At 46.1% G+C, this 18547-nt stretch overlaps 1 protein-coding gene across 2 annotated transcripts in view; it reads right to left on the bottom strand.

The window, feature by feature from the left end:
* The window catches only part of LOC124043947 (rab3 GTPase-activating protein catalytic subunit-like), a 53903-nt gene that overhangs the window by 13877 nt on the left and 21479 nt on the right, over positions 1–18547 (bottom strand). For both annotated transcript variants that reach the window (XM_046363117.1, XM_046363118.1), the window contains exons 17-22: positions 13761–14144; positions 8085–8222; positions 5249–5476; positions 3384–3480; positions 3181–3284; positions 2836–2951 (exon numbers count right to left, since the gene is read on the bottom strand). In XM_046363117.1, coding sequence (XP_046219073.1) covers positions 2836–2951; positions 3181–3284; positions 3384–3480; positions 5249–5476; positions 8085–8222; positions 13761–14144 — 1067 coding nt within the window. The remainder of the gene's footprint in view (positions 1–2835; positions 2952–3180; positions 3285–3383; positions 3481–5248; positions 5477–8084; positions 8223–13760; positions 14145–18547) is intronic.

Below are 18547 nucleotides of genomic sequence, written 5' to 3' on the forward strand. Positions count from 1 at the left end.
GCCAGAAGAGGACTGGCCACCCCACATAGCCCGGTTCCTCTCTAGGTTTCTTCCTAGGTTTTGGCCTTTCTAGGGAGTTTTTCCTAGCCACCGTGCTTTTACACCTGCATTGTTTGCTGTTTGGGGTTTTAGGCTGGGTTTCTGTACAGCACTTTGAGATATCAGCTGACGTACTAAGGGCTATATAAATAAATTTGATTTGATTTGATTTGATAACACTGCCAAATGAAGAAATTATGCTATTGCTAGTAATCAAGAGAAAACTCTTGACTGAGTGACTCCAAATGTACATTAGCCGTGAGGGCCGAGATGCCCATGAGTTGACGTTTGTACGTCAGGGGATGCTATTCACGAGGACATATTGTTCCGTCTCACGATTCCCGAGCATGAAACGGCACAGAGGATGTTCAGTATGCTGCGTGGCTATATTGACGAAAAACAGATTCCATGGGATGGAATGGTGGGATCTTGCACAGATGGGGCTCCATCTATGGTGGGACGGCAGGCAGGCAGGCCTCTGCACTCTGGTTATGATTGCGTCTCCCTCTGCCATATGGAAGCATTGTATGATACACCGAGAGGAACTGGCAGCAAAAGAGCTGAGCACAGAACTGAAATATACTGCAGCAGGTAACTTCAATGGTAAACTACATCAAAGCATATCCACTGCACGCAGGCCTGTTCACAAAACTATGTGATATGTGATCAGAGCATGACAATGTTCTATTTCACACTGAGGATTGGTGGTTAGCAAGGGGGAGGGTTGAAAAGATGTTCACATTGACAGAGGAACTTCTGTCATTCACAAAGGATGTAAAAAAACATTTTTTTTAAATAACTTTCTGTGTAAAGTAAAAGAAAATGTCTCCTTGCCTATGCAATAGACATCTTTGGGAAACTGAATTCAAGCATGCTGGGGAAAAAAAAAAACATTCTACAGATGCGTAACCGCATCAGTGGATTCAGAGGAAAGAATTCTTATTGGAGAGTCTAACAAAAGTCTTACTTATTGGAGAGTCTTACAAAAGTGAACCATGCCCCCTTCCCAACGCTGAGCATGTTTCTAAAAGAACAGCATCAGTAAGTGAACTGGGAACTAAGCAATCTCAGACTTCTGACTTCAGTGCATTAAGGATAACTGGGAACTAGGGAAAAAAAACGAGCTCTGACTGGGAAAAATCCTTTTGAACGGTCATCCAACTCAGGCCTCTTTCTAGAGCTCCGACATTCCGACCTGAAGATCACTAACGTCATGATTTGACCTCTAATTTTTCAGAGTTCCCAGTTATCTTGAAAGCACCATAAAACTCCTAGTACCCTTTGCCAGCTCAAATCTGTGTGAAGCTGGATTGAGTGCTCTCGTTTGCATTAAAACCAAAAATGTTCCTGACTTTGAGAAGCTCCGACGCGACATGCATCAAGCATACCCTTCTCATTAGTGGTGGTGAGATAAGACATTATGTCAGTCTAATTTGCAATTGACTGTCATAGCCCCACAATCAAAGTATATGATGGTGAGTTAAGACAATCAGAATGTTAGAAATGTTTTTCAATTGACTGCGATAGTCACAAATAAAAAAGTTAACATAGGCTGTTAATGACAATTTTTAGGGATTCCCTCGGACACCGCCTGGTATAGAGGTCCTGGATGGCAGGGAGCTCGGCCCCAGTGATGTACTGGACCGTACGCGCTAACCTCTGTAGCGTCTTGCGGTCGGATGCCAAGCAGTTGTCATACCAAGCGGTGATGTAGCCAGTCAAGATGCTCTCAATAGTGCAGCTGTAGAACGTTGAGGATCTAAGGGGCCATGCCCAATTTTTTCAGGCTTTTGAGGGGGAAGAGGCGTTATCGTGCCCTCTTCACAACTGTGTTGATGTGTGCGGGCCATGATAGATCCTTAGTGATGTGGATACAAGGAACTTGAAGCTCTCGACCCGCTCCACTACTGCCCTGTCGATGTGAATGGGGGTGTGCTCAGCCCTCCATTTCCTATAGTTTTCCATTTCCTTTGTCTAGCTGACGGTGATGGAGAGGTTGTTGTCCTCGCACTACCCTGCCAGGTCTCTGACGACTTCCTTATAGGCCAGGGGTTCTCAAACTTGTTTAGCCCATGACCCCATTTTGATATCCGAAAATTCTCACGAAGCAACCATGTGAAAAAAATGGTCATTAATTATGGTTGGGGTCGTGAGAGTTTGGGAACCCCTGCCCTATAAGGAGGTCGTCAGAGACCAGGCAGGGTGGTGCGAGGACAACAACCTCTCCCTCAAACGTGTTATTACTTTTCTATTATTTTCTTTCTCTCAGCAGTTGGGAAGGGCCCGTCAGGAAGCATTTCACTGTTGGCCTATGTCTGTTGTTTACGAAGCAGGTGATGAATAAAATGTTATTTGATTTGAGAGGACAAAAGAACAACAGTTGGGAAGGAGGAGTAGTGGCATGGAGGGTTGGTTAAAATGTGCCTGCTGGTTTCATCAGGAGAGAATCTACAGGGAAGTTAAAAGCACTGTCTGAACACCGAATCGATAACACTTAAGCTATTCATGGTTTCGATTGGTCTCACTTGCAAAAGAGATTTTATCTCAATAGAAATAGACCTGTATAGAAATAGATAGGTTTGAAGCAGTTGGATTGATTTCATTTAACTCCATAGGTATTTTTGTATCTCCGCAGATCTATCTGGCCTTACTGGTTAACATGAAATTACTTTGTTTAGCGCACTGTGCTTACAATGCCAGGAATGTATGCATGTCTAATACGCTTTGGATAAAAGTGTCTGCTGAATGGAATATATTCGTATAATTTCAAGGCGTGCTGCTTTTGTCCTACTGTACCTCTCCAGATCCTCTGCGTTGTCGCCCTGCTCTGCCTTCCCGATGCCAAACTTGGCCTTCAGAGAGCGGGAGCGGGCAATGACAGTCTCCACCGCTATCAGCTGGGTAATCACGTCCTGTTGGAGGAGACAGACACATAGACACAGTACTAGGGTGGATGAATTGGGGGTAGAAAAAAAGTATACCGTGGCTACCTTGCAGTCCAACCAATGGGTTAGTGGTAGAGGTTAGGGATTAGAGACGGTTGGGTAGAGATCGTCAAATCTTGCCAGGTCTCCCTTGAAAAACAGGATTTATCCTGGTAAGATAAAGGCTAGATTAAAAAAAAAAGTTGTTTCCAGTCACCTCTAGTTTCTTGTAGTCTGGGCTGGGGTGGCGCAGCAGCTTGCTGGCATGAGAGGTGGCCTGCTGGATGGCCTTTCTAACAGATAGGATGTCCTCTACTGACTCTGTGTGGGAGAGAAGAGAGGAAGTTGGTGAGATATGAGAGAGGGATAGATAAAGAGACAGAGGCAGAGACCGAGCAACAGGACCCTGCGGTCACTAACCCTCCTCCTTCTCCTTGAGGATGGCAGCATGGAGGATGCAGGGCAGGAGATGGCGGGTCAGGTCTGCTGGCTTCTGTACCGCCAAGTAGTGCAGCACCTGGGGGAGGGGAAGAATATCAAAAGCAAATTCTCTCTCTCCATCTCTCTCTCTTACAGCAATTATGATTCCAGAGGTTGTCAGGGACCCGGCAAGGTACTTGACATTTCCAAAGGCATTGTTCTTTTACAAAACTGGTTCATCGGCTTCTTTTGACTTATGGAGGCTGTCTGCCGCATAAACGCAATTGTGTTGGCGAGAGGCAGCGCTGCATTTTAATGACCCTCCTCTTTATACAACACAGGGTCATTCGTTATGTTGAGTGAGTCAGTGATGAGATTCCAGAAGCTCAATCTGATTTGGTATCCCTTAATAACACACAACCCTTCAGGCTCTCGTGCACAGGGAGAGTACAGGGATAGAAGGAAAGGCACAGTACAGCTCTCTTAAGTTGTCGCAGAGTGACCTTGTGGCGATGGTCTCGACTGCAAACAGAGGACTGTGGATTATAGAAGCACACCTGTCATCTACCTACTTAAGAGGACAACTTACTGGAGCAGGAAGAAAAAAAGAAAAAATATTATAAATCAGCAGTAAATTAATTCCAAACTAAATTGTGCACCTGGAATTTCCCCAAAAGAGCCGGCTGGCTGGCGGCAGCCATACGGATGAAGGACGCCGTGCTATAGGCTAGATGACCGACCTTCAAGGACCGGCAAGGTTCCCCTGAACTCAGTTTAAACTCTCAGGGAGGGGACCCATGGCAGGGAGGGGAGGGACACCTTGTGTGTGTGTGTGTGTGTGTGTGTGTCATAGCAGGGACACCTTGTGTTCTGACCTACTTCCTATTTCTAGCAGCGCTGCATGGTGATTGGCTGAAACAGGGACAAGCAGAGAGAGGCAGAGTGTGTAGTGAACCTGGCAGTGTTTCGATCTCTGGGCTGGCAGCAATGAGCTGCAGAACAGGTAGAGGTGCCATTCACGGAGTCTCAGTCTAGCAGTTCAAAGGGGGGGGGGGGCTTTTGAACGGCTTGTTATATTAAATCAGTCAGTGAATCACAATGCAAAATGGCTCTGGGTAAAAGTTGTTCTTAGGCACAACTTATCCTCCCCAAATCCTAACTTGAGGGGAAAACCCCAAACTGAGCTTCTCCCCCCTTTTAGTAATTCCTGGTCTGGTAACCAAAGATTCTGGAACTAACATGGTATGATGTGATTTATCAGTTGTAAAAAGGTTTAATAAGGGCTCTGATGGGACCAGAGTTTTTCTAAAAATCAGGTCACATGGTTTTAAAAACTCCTGGAAAAACTCCTTGCCTTTGGGAGGATGAAAACCATGTCAAACTGCAGCAACCTTTATATTTTAAAGCTAGACTAAAGGGGGGGTTTTCATCAACACATACACAGAGACACCAACATTATTGGACGATAGAACTCACGGGGCTGAGGTCTGCTTTACGCAGGTCTGCATCGTGTAGGCCTGCACTACGCAACTATAGGCTTAATACAAAAAAAGACCTCAAAGTCTTTGTCAGATAGAGTTCATTGATTAATTCCAGTTAATAAAGTTGGATTGAAAAAGTCTAGGTTGCCTAGTCACCCAAAGTTTGAATATAAACTAACTTGAATATTTAGTATTTTCAAAACCCCCCAAAAATTAGCTAGCTATAAAAACACAATGTTACCTCTTCGTTTACCCTGAACAGAGGGATAGGGTGAAGTAGATTGTATGCAGCTGTTAGGATTCTACAGTTGAACAGACTAAAATAAAAATGTAAAAAATGATGGCGGCCCTGCAATGCACAATACAATTCTTAAAGCTCAGTACCTTCTCAGCCTCCTTGGTGTCGTCAAACAGGCGTCTCTGTCTGCGAGCGGGGGTAGTCTTGGCTGTGGCCCACGCCTCCATCCACATGTTTCCCGGGATCTTCATCCTGGCACTCAAGTCACCCCTGACCACTGTGTCTCCGTTCTCGTCCACCACCTCCTCCTCAACGTAGTCCCTGGGCGAGTACCACCTCACAAAGTCCTCCAGGGTACAGCCAGGGTTCGCTGCCTAATATGGACACGGACAGACACAGGCTTGTCACTGTCACAGCAAAGTCATGTTCTCAAACCCCACAGATGTTCAAGGTTTTCCACTATATTCTAATCTTCCAAAGCATATATACACAGTCAAGAGAAGTCAAAAGTCTTCTAAAAAACCCTGGCGATAGTAGCAGAAAACACACATACATCTGGCTGATGTCATCACCACCTCTAGTGCTTCAGCTCCCCTCCAGAGCAGTGCTCGCTGTCTGTGAGCTCATGACTCAAAGACAGGTGATGATTCAGGTGTAGCAGACAGCATCAGTCTGTTAATGGCCCTCAGAGGGACTGAGTCTGAATCAGAGTACCTGCTGCTGTGAAATAAATCAATGTCTCACTGCTTCCCTGCTTCCTCTGGAAACCAACCGACTGACCAATTGAGCAAGAACTTTTGTGTGACCTTTCGCTGATGTGCGTTAGTGAGATTCAACACAGTAATTTCTCTCCTTCATTCACACTCCATAATTAATTAGAAGCCTGCCTTACTTCATTTCCTTTATTTTTTCCCGTGGTAAGTTTCGTAGCGAGGAGACAGCTCCATTTCAGTGCAGCGGCAGTAGATGGATTGATGAGAAAGATGATGAAGCGTGAATAACTGAGACAGGAGCTCCTCCGTAGCCTGGGGGTCCAGGCCAGGACAGGAGGCTTCTCTACTGCAGTCCCCCTAAAGAAGGTGTGTGTGTGAAATGTGTATTTGCGTGTGGGTGAAATTTGTGTGCGCGCAAACCGGCATTCGTGCGTGTGACATATTCAGTTGAGGCGGGGGCTGGTTACGTAGTGCTTGGCTGTCATATTCCTAAGTCCCCACCATTCATCAGTGGTCCATCCTTGGCATTGCGCCCGCAAGGACCGGGATAATTAAAGCAAAATGCCAGATTATGCTTGGCTAAGCACAATTACATACAGAGCAGGTCGGCCCTGGCCATGAAACATTTTGAAGCCTTTCTAACTCAACTAAGGGCCTCATTTACCGCTCTGGTTGAATACACAACATTCTTCTTCCTCTAGTTTATAATCCATCTCCCTCCTCCTCACGTCAGCTGTTGTCGGAGCTCAGAAAGTACAGAAGAAGAAGAGGTCGAGAACATACAACTAACTCCAAAGTAGAGCATTTAGTGGGCCAGCTAAAAACAGACTGGGGTAATGCAACAGAAAGTTGCAACTGTGCCCCCTGAAAGAACACTATTTGTCAACGTTTGTTACTGTTGGCAACAAAGGGGTTGAGCCTGAAGTCCCATCAGAGAAGTTTAAAGATAATGACCTGAAGTTCTGAACCTCTTGACTCCAACAGCTTGGAGTTAGCAGGTGTGGCTTCATTCTACTCAGCAGAAAAATGGGGTACGTTTCACTGTATTCATTGCACAGTAAGGTGACCAAATCAAATCAAATCAAATTTTATTTGTCACATACACATGGTTAGCAGATGTTAATGCGAGTGTAGCGAAATGCTTGTGCTTCTAGTTCCGACAATGCAGTGATAACCAACAAGTAATCTAACTAACAATTCCAAAACTACTGTCTTATACACAGTGTAAGGGGATAAGGAACATGTACATAAGGATATATGAATGAGTGATGGTACAGAGCAGCATACAGTAGATGGTATCGAGTACAGTATATACATATGAGATGAGTGTGTAGACAAAGTAAACAAAGTGGCATAGTTAAAGTGGCTAGTGATACATGTGTTACATAAGGATGCAGTCGATGTTGTAGAGTACAGTATATACATATGCATACGAGATGAATAATGTAGGGTAAGTAACATTATATAAGGTAGCATTGTTTAAAGTGGCTAGTGATATATTTACATCATTTCCCATCAATTCCCATTATTAAAATGGCTGGAGTTGGGTCAGTGTCAATGACAGTGTGTTGGCAGCAGCCACTCAATGTTAGTGGTGGCTATTTAACAGTCTGATGGCCTTGAGATAGAAGCTGTTTTTCACCATAGAGATTAAAGAAGCTTTCTTTAGCCTGAGTCCATTCTTTTTTAAAAGAGACAACTATTAAAAAAAGAGCGGCTTTGTAGATTTGTCTGCATGACGAAGGAAATCTACATGAATCATTAAAAAGCATTTGTGTGTTCAACATTCTATCAACTAATACTTTTACAGGCATAACATCAACGACTAGTATTCAATAATTCAACACGACGGAGGCTTATTTTCTAAATGGAAATTATTTGAAGCACTAAAACAGAAATCTTTACAGAAAATCAGCTCTCAAAGACCTCTTCACATGTCCAAATCCACACCCCTCACGTTTTCTAATAAGAAAGAAGCCTTTCATTGATCTTAATAACACAATTAGCATGCCCTCCACTATACCACCGTGTGAGACGAGGGAGGCAGAGAGACTGAGAATCAAATCAAACGCCCCCCAGTCTGACACATTGACTGACTGAGAGGACGGAGAACACTAATAGGCTCCTGTGCCACTCACCCAGTCTGGGTGTCAGTGAGAGTGAGTGTGCCTCTCTCTGTGTGTGTTTCTCTGTGTTTGTGTGTGTGCCAGCATTCATTTCAGGGTGTGTGTGTAAAATATATATGTCAGGGTGGGGTGTGTGTCCTCACCTTAAAAGACTCCATGTCTGAGAGCAGACAGGCACTCTGCATGCGGGCGCGGAGGTGGGCACCTTCGGCTGATGTGCCCAGTTTGGCCAATACCTCCGACTGCTCCTCTAGAAGGTCTTCTGTCATGGGCGCTGGCTCCTGGGGAGTGGGGAGGAGGACACTCAGGGTTTCTGTGTTTTAGGGGTTTTGGTGTGTGCATGAAGAAGTGCGTGTGTGGGGGTTGGTTTCCGATACACAAGGAAGCCAGAAACTGACCCCTAAAGCAGATCCATAAGGTCTGTATGTTACAGTACTTATTAGTGTGTGAGAGACATGCTGCAGTGACAAGGATTGGCCCGGTCATTCACTCTGAGCACTACAGAGGAGACAGCTCGTCATGTTCATTAGCAACCTGTGGAACAATGGAACACTTGGGGCACCTACAACCCCATGCCAAAACACCCACAACGCCCTGCCAATCTCCCATCAGCTCCAGCTAATGAACACTGGTTCTGTCTTGTAGAGCAATGTCCACAGTCCACAGTCCTGTCTAGTGTCCAAGTTGCTGAAGGGCAACTGAACACTGCATAATGTTCGCTAAGGTCGGACTCGGTTCCACCACTGGCAAAGTCAGTTACGATCACCGGCCAATCAGGTGCATAACGAAAATGGTTATGCACCTATTTGAATGAACAAGAAAGACTGATGACATGTAGAAGTAGGTGGTGGTTGGCCAAACTAAAGCCAGGGCTTTAGCTCAGAGGACTAACATTGTCTTGAGTCACATAGATTACCCAGTAGGTTTGTTATGTACAAAATAATCACTATTGTTCAGATAAAGCTGCTAAATAAAAGTCCCTAATTTCATAGCATCCTGATTCTGCTCCCTGGCTTATAATAACTCCCTAATAGCCATTACTTACACATTCTATAAGCTGCTTTAATTGCCCATTCCTGCCTTTTTCATTGCTGCCATTATGCAACTGTTTTCCAGCACAAAGCAGGCTTATATAACAATGGGCTCCATACAACACCCAAAGGATTTCTGAGCGGAAGTAGCCCAATGTAAGGCTGCTGTACCTACCGTTTTAAACAACGACCGCATACCTCTAAATGCAAAAGGCCACACCATGCAATCATGAATGGAAAACGGGGGGGGCAGAATCCAACTGTGCCTTTCTTTCCTTACCATCACAGCCTCTAATACATTCTACCCAGTGGCTCAGACTGACTAATGCACAGTCGGGTCTGGGAGAAAGAAAAGACTAAAAGCCTGTCCCCTCCTGAGCAAGTTTCTAATGAAATAAAGAAAGACCTGAGTCAGAGGGGACCATTAGCTGCGGCTCTTGAGAGACCCACGTCCTAAATTGCACCCCATTCCCATATATAGTGCACTACTTTTGAGCAGAGCCCTACGGGCCTTGCCCCTTGTCAAAAGTAGTGCACCATATACAGTATAGTATGCTATTTAAGACGCAGCCAGAGTGTGGAGAATACAAACAGGGCAGACAGGAGCGGCGATCAAAAAACACTTTACCCAGACTAATTAAAACTAGGGAAGGAAGGTGAGAATGCCGAGCAGAGCATGAGTAGTAGTGGAGCAGAGGCATCCACCTCATTACAAATAGTGGCAATGCCATGAATCTAAAACACCCATCTCTGCCTACCCCTGCCTGTCCCCCCCTTCTACCCTGCCCCCGCTGTTTAAAAGTTCGACAGAGAGGGAGAAAGAGAAAAGAGGGAGTGCGGGAGAGAAAGAGAGAGAAAGAGAGCGCAGGATAGCGAGAGAGAGATTGACAGGGGTGTCAGAGAGGAAATGGTTGAAAGGTAATAGAAAGAAGAAGAAAAAACAGACAGGCGAGTAGAGATGGAGACAACAGATCCAGACAGAGACAGAGCAGCACAGAAGAGCAAACAGACGTACAGATAATCGATGGATGTAGGAAGAGAAAGAGAAAGAGAGAACATGTCATTGAGAGGACAGACAGCGAGAGAAAGAGAAAAGAGAGAGGAAATGGAAAAGGACCGAGGGGTAGTGGGAGTGATATATGAGAGACAGAGACACAAAAGTTTGGAGAATGGTGTGTGGATAAAGAGGGAGAGAGATGGAAAAAGGCAGACAGAGAAAAGACATGTGCAAAAATCCCCGCATGATACACCGAGACAGCCGGAGACTGAGGCCGTGTCTAAGACTTGACAGTTAATGAATGCAGTTTTTGTATTCTTTAAGGACACATCATGCGTCTACAGCTACATTTAAATGTATCCACCATGTCCACAGTCAGTGTTGCCAATTTAGCGACTTTGTCTGTCGATATATTTAGCAAGTTCTCAGGCCCCCTCTGGTGACTTTATTTGTAAAAATGGATAGTGTCAAATTCAGTTACATTTCAGGCTGCTTTCGGGAGTTTCGACAGCGAGGATTTCTCTGATTTTAATAGCATCTTGCGACTTTCCCCAATCAATCCTGCCGCAAACAAGAGTGAAAGAAGCTGTCTGTACAACAGAAGTCACTGCAACGGTTCAGAGACAGGCAAATTAGTCCACATTTTGTCAGGATTTTCCGCACTATATTCAAATGCCAGTATGTAGTCTGCAAACAGTGGAATAGGCTAAATATTATAACACAACAACTTCATGTAGTAGCTAACTACTGTAGCTAACAAGCCAGGTAACCTCTGCGGCTAGCCAGCAAGCAAAGCTAATGGGATTGCAAACGGGTTAGAATAACTCTAGAAACAGTTGTTAGCTGGCTAGAATTCATGAGGCCAGCAAACACGTTCCTCACACGCTAGGAATGTATGTCCGCAAATGTTATAATGAAAAGGTGCCGCTCTTTCCCAAAACCCAAGTGTTCTGGACTCTGTATACACCAGGGATCATCATTGAGATTCAGCCGGGGGACAATTCTTTCTTGAGCGGATGGTCGGGGGGCCAGAACATGAATACAAATAATTGCAAATTGACCGCAAGCAGCACAAACAGATATGTTTAACTAAAACATAATAATTTCAAACCTTGCTTACATTTGTATACGATCACGTCTTGTCTCTATTATGCGTGGGAATACTTGGGAAGATATTTCATCCATTAAAATCCCTTGGAGCTGATTTCCTGGAGACTTTTACAATCTTTTATGTCCAACAATGAAAGTTCCACACCCAATTATTATTACAAACCTCCTGAAGGAAAAGGCCTCGATAAGGTAGTCAGCCAGATCTGAACACAATCAGACCACAATGACACTTCAGCGCATCTAGACCTGATCTTCGTATTCTGATAGCAGAAGTCAAATGTAAGTGTCAATTGTAGACACGGCCTGAGACTGTGTTGTGTGTTAGCAGACACAAGCTGTGTGAAAACTTTGGGCCCATCTAGAAGTGCTGACACTAGTTTATTTTACACTCACACACTCCATCCATCCTCCACGCAGCACACAGTCAAATCCGTTCTCTTAACACGGCAAGGCGTCCGTCCTCACCCACCAGCTGCAGCGTCTGCTGTGTGTGTGTCCGTGTGTCTGTGTGTCTTCTTTGTGTGCGTGCACCATGTATATGTCCGTGTACTGTGTGTGTGTGTCATCTTTGTGTGCATGTACTGTGTATATGTCCGTGTACTGTGTGTGTGTGTCATCTTTGTGTGCGTGTACTGTGTATATGTCCGTGTACTGTGTGTGTGTGTCATCTTTGTGTGCGTGTACATGTCCGTGTACTGTGTGCGTGTGTCATCTTTGTGTGCGTGTACTGTGTATATGTCCGTGTACTGTGTGCGTGTGTCATCTTTGTGTGCGTGTACATGTCCGTGTACTGTGTGTGTGTGTCATCTTTGTGTGCGTGTACATGTCCGTGTACTGTGTGCGTGTGTCATCTTTGTGTGCGTGTACTGTGTATATGTCCGTGTACTGTGTGCGTGTGTCATCTTTGTGTGCGTGTACTGTGTATATGTCCGTGTACTGTGTGCGTGTGTCATCTTTGTGTGCGTGTACATGTCCATGTACTGTGTGTGTGTCATCTTTGTGTGCGTGTACATGTCCGTGTACTGTGTGCGTGTGTCATCTTTGTGTGCGTGTACTGTGTATATGTCCGTGTACTGTGTGCGTGTGTCATCTTTGTGTGCGTGTACATGTCCGTGTACTGTGTGTGTGTGTCATCTTTATGTGCGTGTACATGTCCGTGTACTGTGTGCGTGTGTCATCTTTGTGTGCGTGTACTGTGTATATGTCCGTGTACTGTGTGCGTGTGTCATCTTTGTGTGCGTGTACTGTGTATATGTCCGTGTACTGTGTGCGTGTTAATCTTTGTGTGCGTGTACTGTGTATATGTCCGTGTACTGTGTGCGTGTGTCATCTTTGTGTGCGTGTACTGTGTATATGTCCGTGTACTGTGTGCGTGTGTCATCTTTGTGTGCGTGTACTGTGTATATGTCCGTGTACTGTGTGTGTGTGTCATCTTTGTGTGAGTGTACTGTGTATATGTCCGTGTACTGTGTGTGTGTGTCATCTTTGTGTGCGTGTTATGTATTTGTGGATAGATAGCAGCTTCAGACAGCCCAGGCCACCATCTCCCTTCCTGCGTCTCACCTCCTAGTGTTAATCATTGAACAGTGTCAGCCTCAGCCCTGTGCATTAATTAACTCTACTATTCATCCCAGTCTATAATTGATGAGGGGTAAAGGAGCTACACATCTCTCCAGGCTAGCTCTGGGCTCACACATATAGCAGGGAATGTAGAGGGAGGGAGGTAGCACTATCAGAGAGACTCATAGCATAGAGCACATGTGCCAAACTCGTTCCACGGAGGGCCAACGGTCTGCTGGTCTTCGCTCGTCCCTTATACTTTATTGATGAATTAAGGTCACTAATTAATAAGGAGTGTCTCTTACCTGGTTGACTAGGGCTTAATTGAAAGGAAAAAATAAATAAACCAGCAGACACTAGGCCCCCCATGGAATGAGTTTCACACCCCTGGCATAGAGGCTGATCAAATGGAAGAGGATATAGCCAATTATAACAAGATGTTTTGTACCTGCCCCCAAATACCTTCTACAATAAGAGGCTGAGCACAACCTTTGCTGAGTTGAGTCTGTCAGGCTAAGTTACACATCATGCTGCTCTTGGCTTTTACCATACTTATTAAGATGAACCCACAGACATTTAAAGCCAATTATTGGATCTATGTTACAACAATTTCTTAAAAGTATGTGATAATGAATTAGGCACTGTGTGCAGTGTGTATTGGTCAGGGCAACTGTGTTATAGTGATTTATGGTATCATAGTAACAATGAGTCACAGTATCACTACAATGAAGTAATGAATAGTTCAATGAGTCACAGTATCACTACAATGTAGTAATGAATAGTTCAATGAGTCACAGTATCACTACAATGTAGTAATGAATAGTTCAATGAGTCACAGTATCACTACAATGTAGTAATGAATAGTTCAATGAGTCACAGTATCACTACAATGTAGTAATGAATAGTTCAATGAGTTAGTGGTGCATATTGTACAGTACATCTGCCATGGCTGTCTATCTGTCTGACCTGTGGCATTGTTAATGACATGGTCAGTATGTGGACATATTGGTCCTAGGAATCATTTTACAATGATATGCATTGTACACCAAACATTAAACAATTAAAGGGTGCTTGAAGCCACCATGAAGATTGAAATGGCTGTGTGTGCTTGTGTGTCTGACCTGAGTAACAGGGATGTACAGGGGTTCCTGGGAGTTGAGCAGGGTCAACTTCCCGTGGGGGTGGAGCCGACCGTCTGGCTTGGCAACTTTGGCCCCACCCTTCTCTCCGTCTGTGGACCCAGCCTCCTTCATCTCCTCCGTGTCGCTTAGGCACTCAAAGAACTCGTCCTCGCCCTCGCTGTCACTCCACGAGTCCCACGACTTCCCAGGAGACACCTCTCTGCCCATCTCCGCACTCTCCGGCCCCAGGCGCCCATTCTCAGTCCCGGTTGCCCCTGAAACCTTCCTCTCCCTCCCTCTCTCCCTCTCCTTCTCCTTCCCTCCCTCAGCAGTCTTCCTTCCATCATCCCTCGCTCTCTTCCTCTCAATGCAGCAGTTGAGCATCTGGGGGGCAGAGACGGACAAAGAGTGATGAGTGCAGGGAGTCAGGGAAACAGCAGCAGATGGCAAGCTTTTGGGCGGTGTGTGTGTGTGTGTAATTCTATCCGGTATAACCCCATCCCTTTGCCCCTTATCGAGCCATTTCTCATCATCATGTCCCTGTGTGCCCACACTAAAGTCTTCTCTTCCTCCTACACTGAGCTCAAAATGTCTACCTAGTGCAGGCTGCAGCACTTCATTACTATGAATAGAGTCACTTCCTGCTCTAATACTGATGCATGCCCAGCCTAGGTGGGTGGGTGTGTGTGTGTGAGAAATAGAGAACAAAGAGAGAGAAAGGGGAAAGAGAGCAGAGAGGTAGGTAGGTAGAGGGAGAGAGCGATACAGAGACAGGCTCAGCTTATGAGTCGGGAGCTCTCTGCCTAGTGCAGCCTGGGCACCTCTTCCTCTTATTAAAGTGATTGCAGATAAAGTGGCTCACTCCGCCTTTCCAGAAAGATATTACCTCTCCTTCCTTCCCTCTCATCCTCGCTCACACTCTCTCTGGACATCTTTATTACCACCTCTCCCTACTTCCTTTTATCTCTTCCTCTCACTCTCCTCAATCCCTCCCTCCCCCAGGTGAGGCGTGGGCAGCTGAATAACAACACTGTTTATGGGTCTGGTTCTGTCTGGGGCCTCTGCAGACATCTGGCTGGGCCATGGGGAGTAAGGCTGGCACAAAAGTTGACTGGATGACCACAATGCAGCAGCAGGACACATAGAAAAATAATTAATAGAACAGGCCTGGAACCACTGCCTGGTAATGAAACGATTTCCAAAGTAATGTAGAATGTTCATTCAAATGATGTTAACTGATTTTTTCTTTTTGGGGGGGGGAGTTCTATTCATTCTATTTCAATAGCAGCACATGCAGTCAGGAGCGGAGGAGAGGAGAAAATGTGTCAAGAGCAACCCCAACAATTATAATATACAATACCAGTCAAAAGTTTGGACACACCTACTCAATTCCAGGGTTTTTCTTTATTTTTACTATTTTCTATATTGTAAAACAATAGCAAAGACATCAAAACTATGAAATAACAAATATGGAATAATGTAGCAACCAAAAAAAGGTAGCTACCCTTTGCCTTGATGACAACTTTGTACACTCTTGGCATTCTCTCAACCAGCTTCATGAGGTAGGTCACCTGGAATGCATTTCAATTAACAGGTGTGCCTTGTTAAAAGTTCAGTTTGTGGAATTTCTTTCCTAAGTAATGCGTTTGAGCCAATCAATCCATCATTCCTTTAAGACATTAAGAACATTTCAAGAACTTTGCCATTTTCTTCAAGAGCAGTTGCAAAAACCATCAAGGGCTATGATGAAACTGGCTCTCACGAGGACCACCACAGGAAAGGAAGACCCAGAGTTACCTCTGCTGCAGAGGATAAGAGAGAGTTAGAGTTAACTGCACCTCAGATTGCAGCCCAAATAAATGCTTCACAAAGTTCAAGTAACAGACACAGCTCAACGTCAACTGTTCAGAGGAGACTGTGTGAGTCAGTCCTTCTTGGTCGAATTGCTGCAAAGAAACCACTATTAAAGGACACCAATAAGAAGAAGAGACTTGCTTGGGCCAAGAAACACGAGCAATGGACATTAGACCAGTGGAAATCTGTCTTTTGGTCTGATGAGTCCAAATTGGAGATTTTTGGTTCCAACCGCCATGTCTTTGTGAGACGCAGAGTAGGTCAACGGATGATTTCTGCATGTGTGGTTCCCACCGTGAAGCATGGAGGAGGTGGTGTGATGGTTCTTTGCTGGTGACACTGTCAGTGATTTAGTTAGAATTCAAGGCACACTTAACTTCTTGAGTGTAGGGGGCAGGATTGACATTTTTTGGCTAAAAAACGTACCCTTTTGAAACTGCCTATTTCGCAGGCCCAGAAACTAGAACTAGTATAACAGAACTGATATTGCAGGCGAAAACCTGAGGAAAATCAAACCAGGAAGTGCTGTTTTTCCTGAAATGGAGGTATAATAATCTTTATGGAACAAAAGGAACATTTATTGTGTAACTGGGAGTCTCGTGAGTGCAAACATCCAAAGATCAAAAGGCAATCTATTGCTTTTCTTGACTTTCGTGACCAATCTACTTGGCTGCTAGTGTTTGTAATATTTTGTCTACTGAGAGAGATGTTCTTACATAAACGCTTGTTATGCTTTTGCCGAAAAGCTGTATTGAAATCTGACACGCCGGGTGGATTAAAACAAGCTAAACTGTGTTTTGCTATATTGCACTTGTAATTTCATGAAAATGTAATATTTTTAGTAATTTAATTTGTATTTGACGCGCTGCAATTCAGCGGGTGTTGTTGAAAATTATCCAGCTAAAGGGATGTGTGCGTCAAGAAGTTAACCGGCACGGCTACCACAGCATTCTGCAGCAATACGCAATCCCATTTGGTTTGCGCTTAGTGGGACTATAATTTGTTTTTCAACAGGACAATGACTGAAAATAAACCTCAAGGCTGTGTAAGGAGAGTGATGGAGTGCTGCATCAGATGACCTGGCCTCCACAATCACCCAACCTCAACCCAATTGAGATGGTTTGGGATGAGTTGGACAGCAGACTGTTGGAAAAGCATTCCAGGTGAAGCTGGTTGAGAGAATGCCAAGCGTGTGCAAAGCTGTCATCAAGGCAAAGGGTGGCTGCTTTGAAGAATCTCAAATATATTTTGATTTATTGGAACACTTTTTTGGTTACTACATGATTCCATGTGTTATTTCACCGTTTTGATGTCTTCACTCTTATTCAACAATGTAGAAAATAGTTTTAAAAAAGAAAAACCCTTGAATGAGTAGGTGTCAAAACTTTTGACTGGTACTCTAAGAATATTTTGAAGATAAATACACAACGCAGAGGATGAGAGTACTAAAAACTAAATAGAGTACTAATGGTCAATAGGGAATTGTCAAGGGAAATAGTTGGGTCTCAGTTCAACAGCTGTTTAGAATCTGTGGAATGTCAGTCCTGAACTCAGAGCTACGTATGCTACGTTTTCATTGGTCTGTACATCGAGTCTGAAGCAGGATCCTTGTTATTTGGCCATTGGCCAAGTTGTACTGTAAGGACTTCTGATTGGTCAACTCCAGGCTAGGGTGGGGGGGTTACAAATGGCATCCTATTACTTTGTTCTACCTCCCAGCATAACAGCTATGATTTTTCCTTCTCAAATACATTTTTTAATTTTTTAAATTTTCTCCCCAGATTTGCTTTGGGGGTTGTGTTATTGAAGTACAACAACTGCAAATAATACTGTATACATTTATTTTCTTGCTATTCAAACAGTTATTACGGTGACCGCGGCAGGCCAACTACTGTCATCCAAAATGCTCTCCTGCCTGTCGACTCGCCCTCCCTCCCTCTCCCCTGCCTGTCGACTCGCCCTCCCTCCCTCCCTCTCTCCTTCCTGTCGACTCGCCCTCCCTCCCTCTCTCCTGCCTGTCGACTCGCCCTCCCTCCCTCTCTCCTGCCTGTCGACTCGCCCTCCCTCCCTCTCTCCTGCCTGTCGACTCGCCCTCCCTCCCTCTCTCCCTGCCTGTCGACTCCCTCTCTCCTGCCCCTCCCTCCCTCTCTCCTGCCTGTCGACTCGCCCTCCCTCCCTCTCTCCCCGCCTGTCGACTCGCCCCCTCCCTCCCTCTCTCCCGCCTGTCGACTCGCCCTCCCTCCCTCTCTCCCGCCTGTCGACTCGCCCTCCCTCCCTCTCCCGCCTGTCGACTCGCCCTCCCTCCTCTCTCTCCCTCTCTCCCTGTCGACTCGCCCCTCCCTCCTCTCCCGCCTGTCCCTCTCCCTCCCCCCTCCCTCCCGCCTGCCTCGACTCGCCCTCCCCCCTCTCCCGCCTGTCGACTCGCCCCCCCCTCCCTCTCCCTGCCTGTCGACTCGCCCTCCCCCTCTCCCGCCTGTCGACTCGCCCCCTCCCCTCTCCCCCGCCTGTCGACTCGCCCTCCCTCCTCCCGCCTGTCGACTCGCCCCCTCCCCTCTCCCGCCTCCCTCCCTCCCCGCCTGTCGACTCGCCCTCCCCTCTCCTCCCTCCCTCCCTCCCTCCCTCCCTCCCTCCCTCCCTCCCTCCCGCCTCCCTCCCTCCCGCCTGTCGACCGCCCTCCCCTCCCTCCCTCCGACCCGCCCCCCTCCCTCCCGCCTGTCGACTCGCCCTCCCTCCCCCTCCCTCCCTCCTGCCCTCCCTCCCTCCCTCCCTCCCTCCCTCCCTCCCTCCCTCCTGCCGACTCGCCTGCCCTCCCTCCCTCCCTCCCTCCTGCCGACCGCCCTCCCTCCCTCCTCCCTCCCTCCCTCCCTCCTGCCGACCTCGCCCTCCCTCCCTCCCTCCCTCCTGCCGACTCCTGTCTGTCGACTCGCCCTCCC

Source organism: Oncorhynchus gorbuscha, linkage group LG09 (genome assembly GCF_021184085.1).
Source record: "Oncorhynchus gorbuscha isolate QuinsamMale2020 ecotype Even-year linkage group LG09, OgorEven_v1.0, whole genome shotgun sequence".
Lineage (NCBI taxonomy): Eukaryota > Metazoa > Chordata > Actinopteri > Salmoniformes > Salmonidae > Oncorhynchus > Oncorhynchus gorbuscha.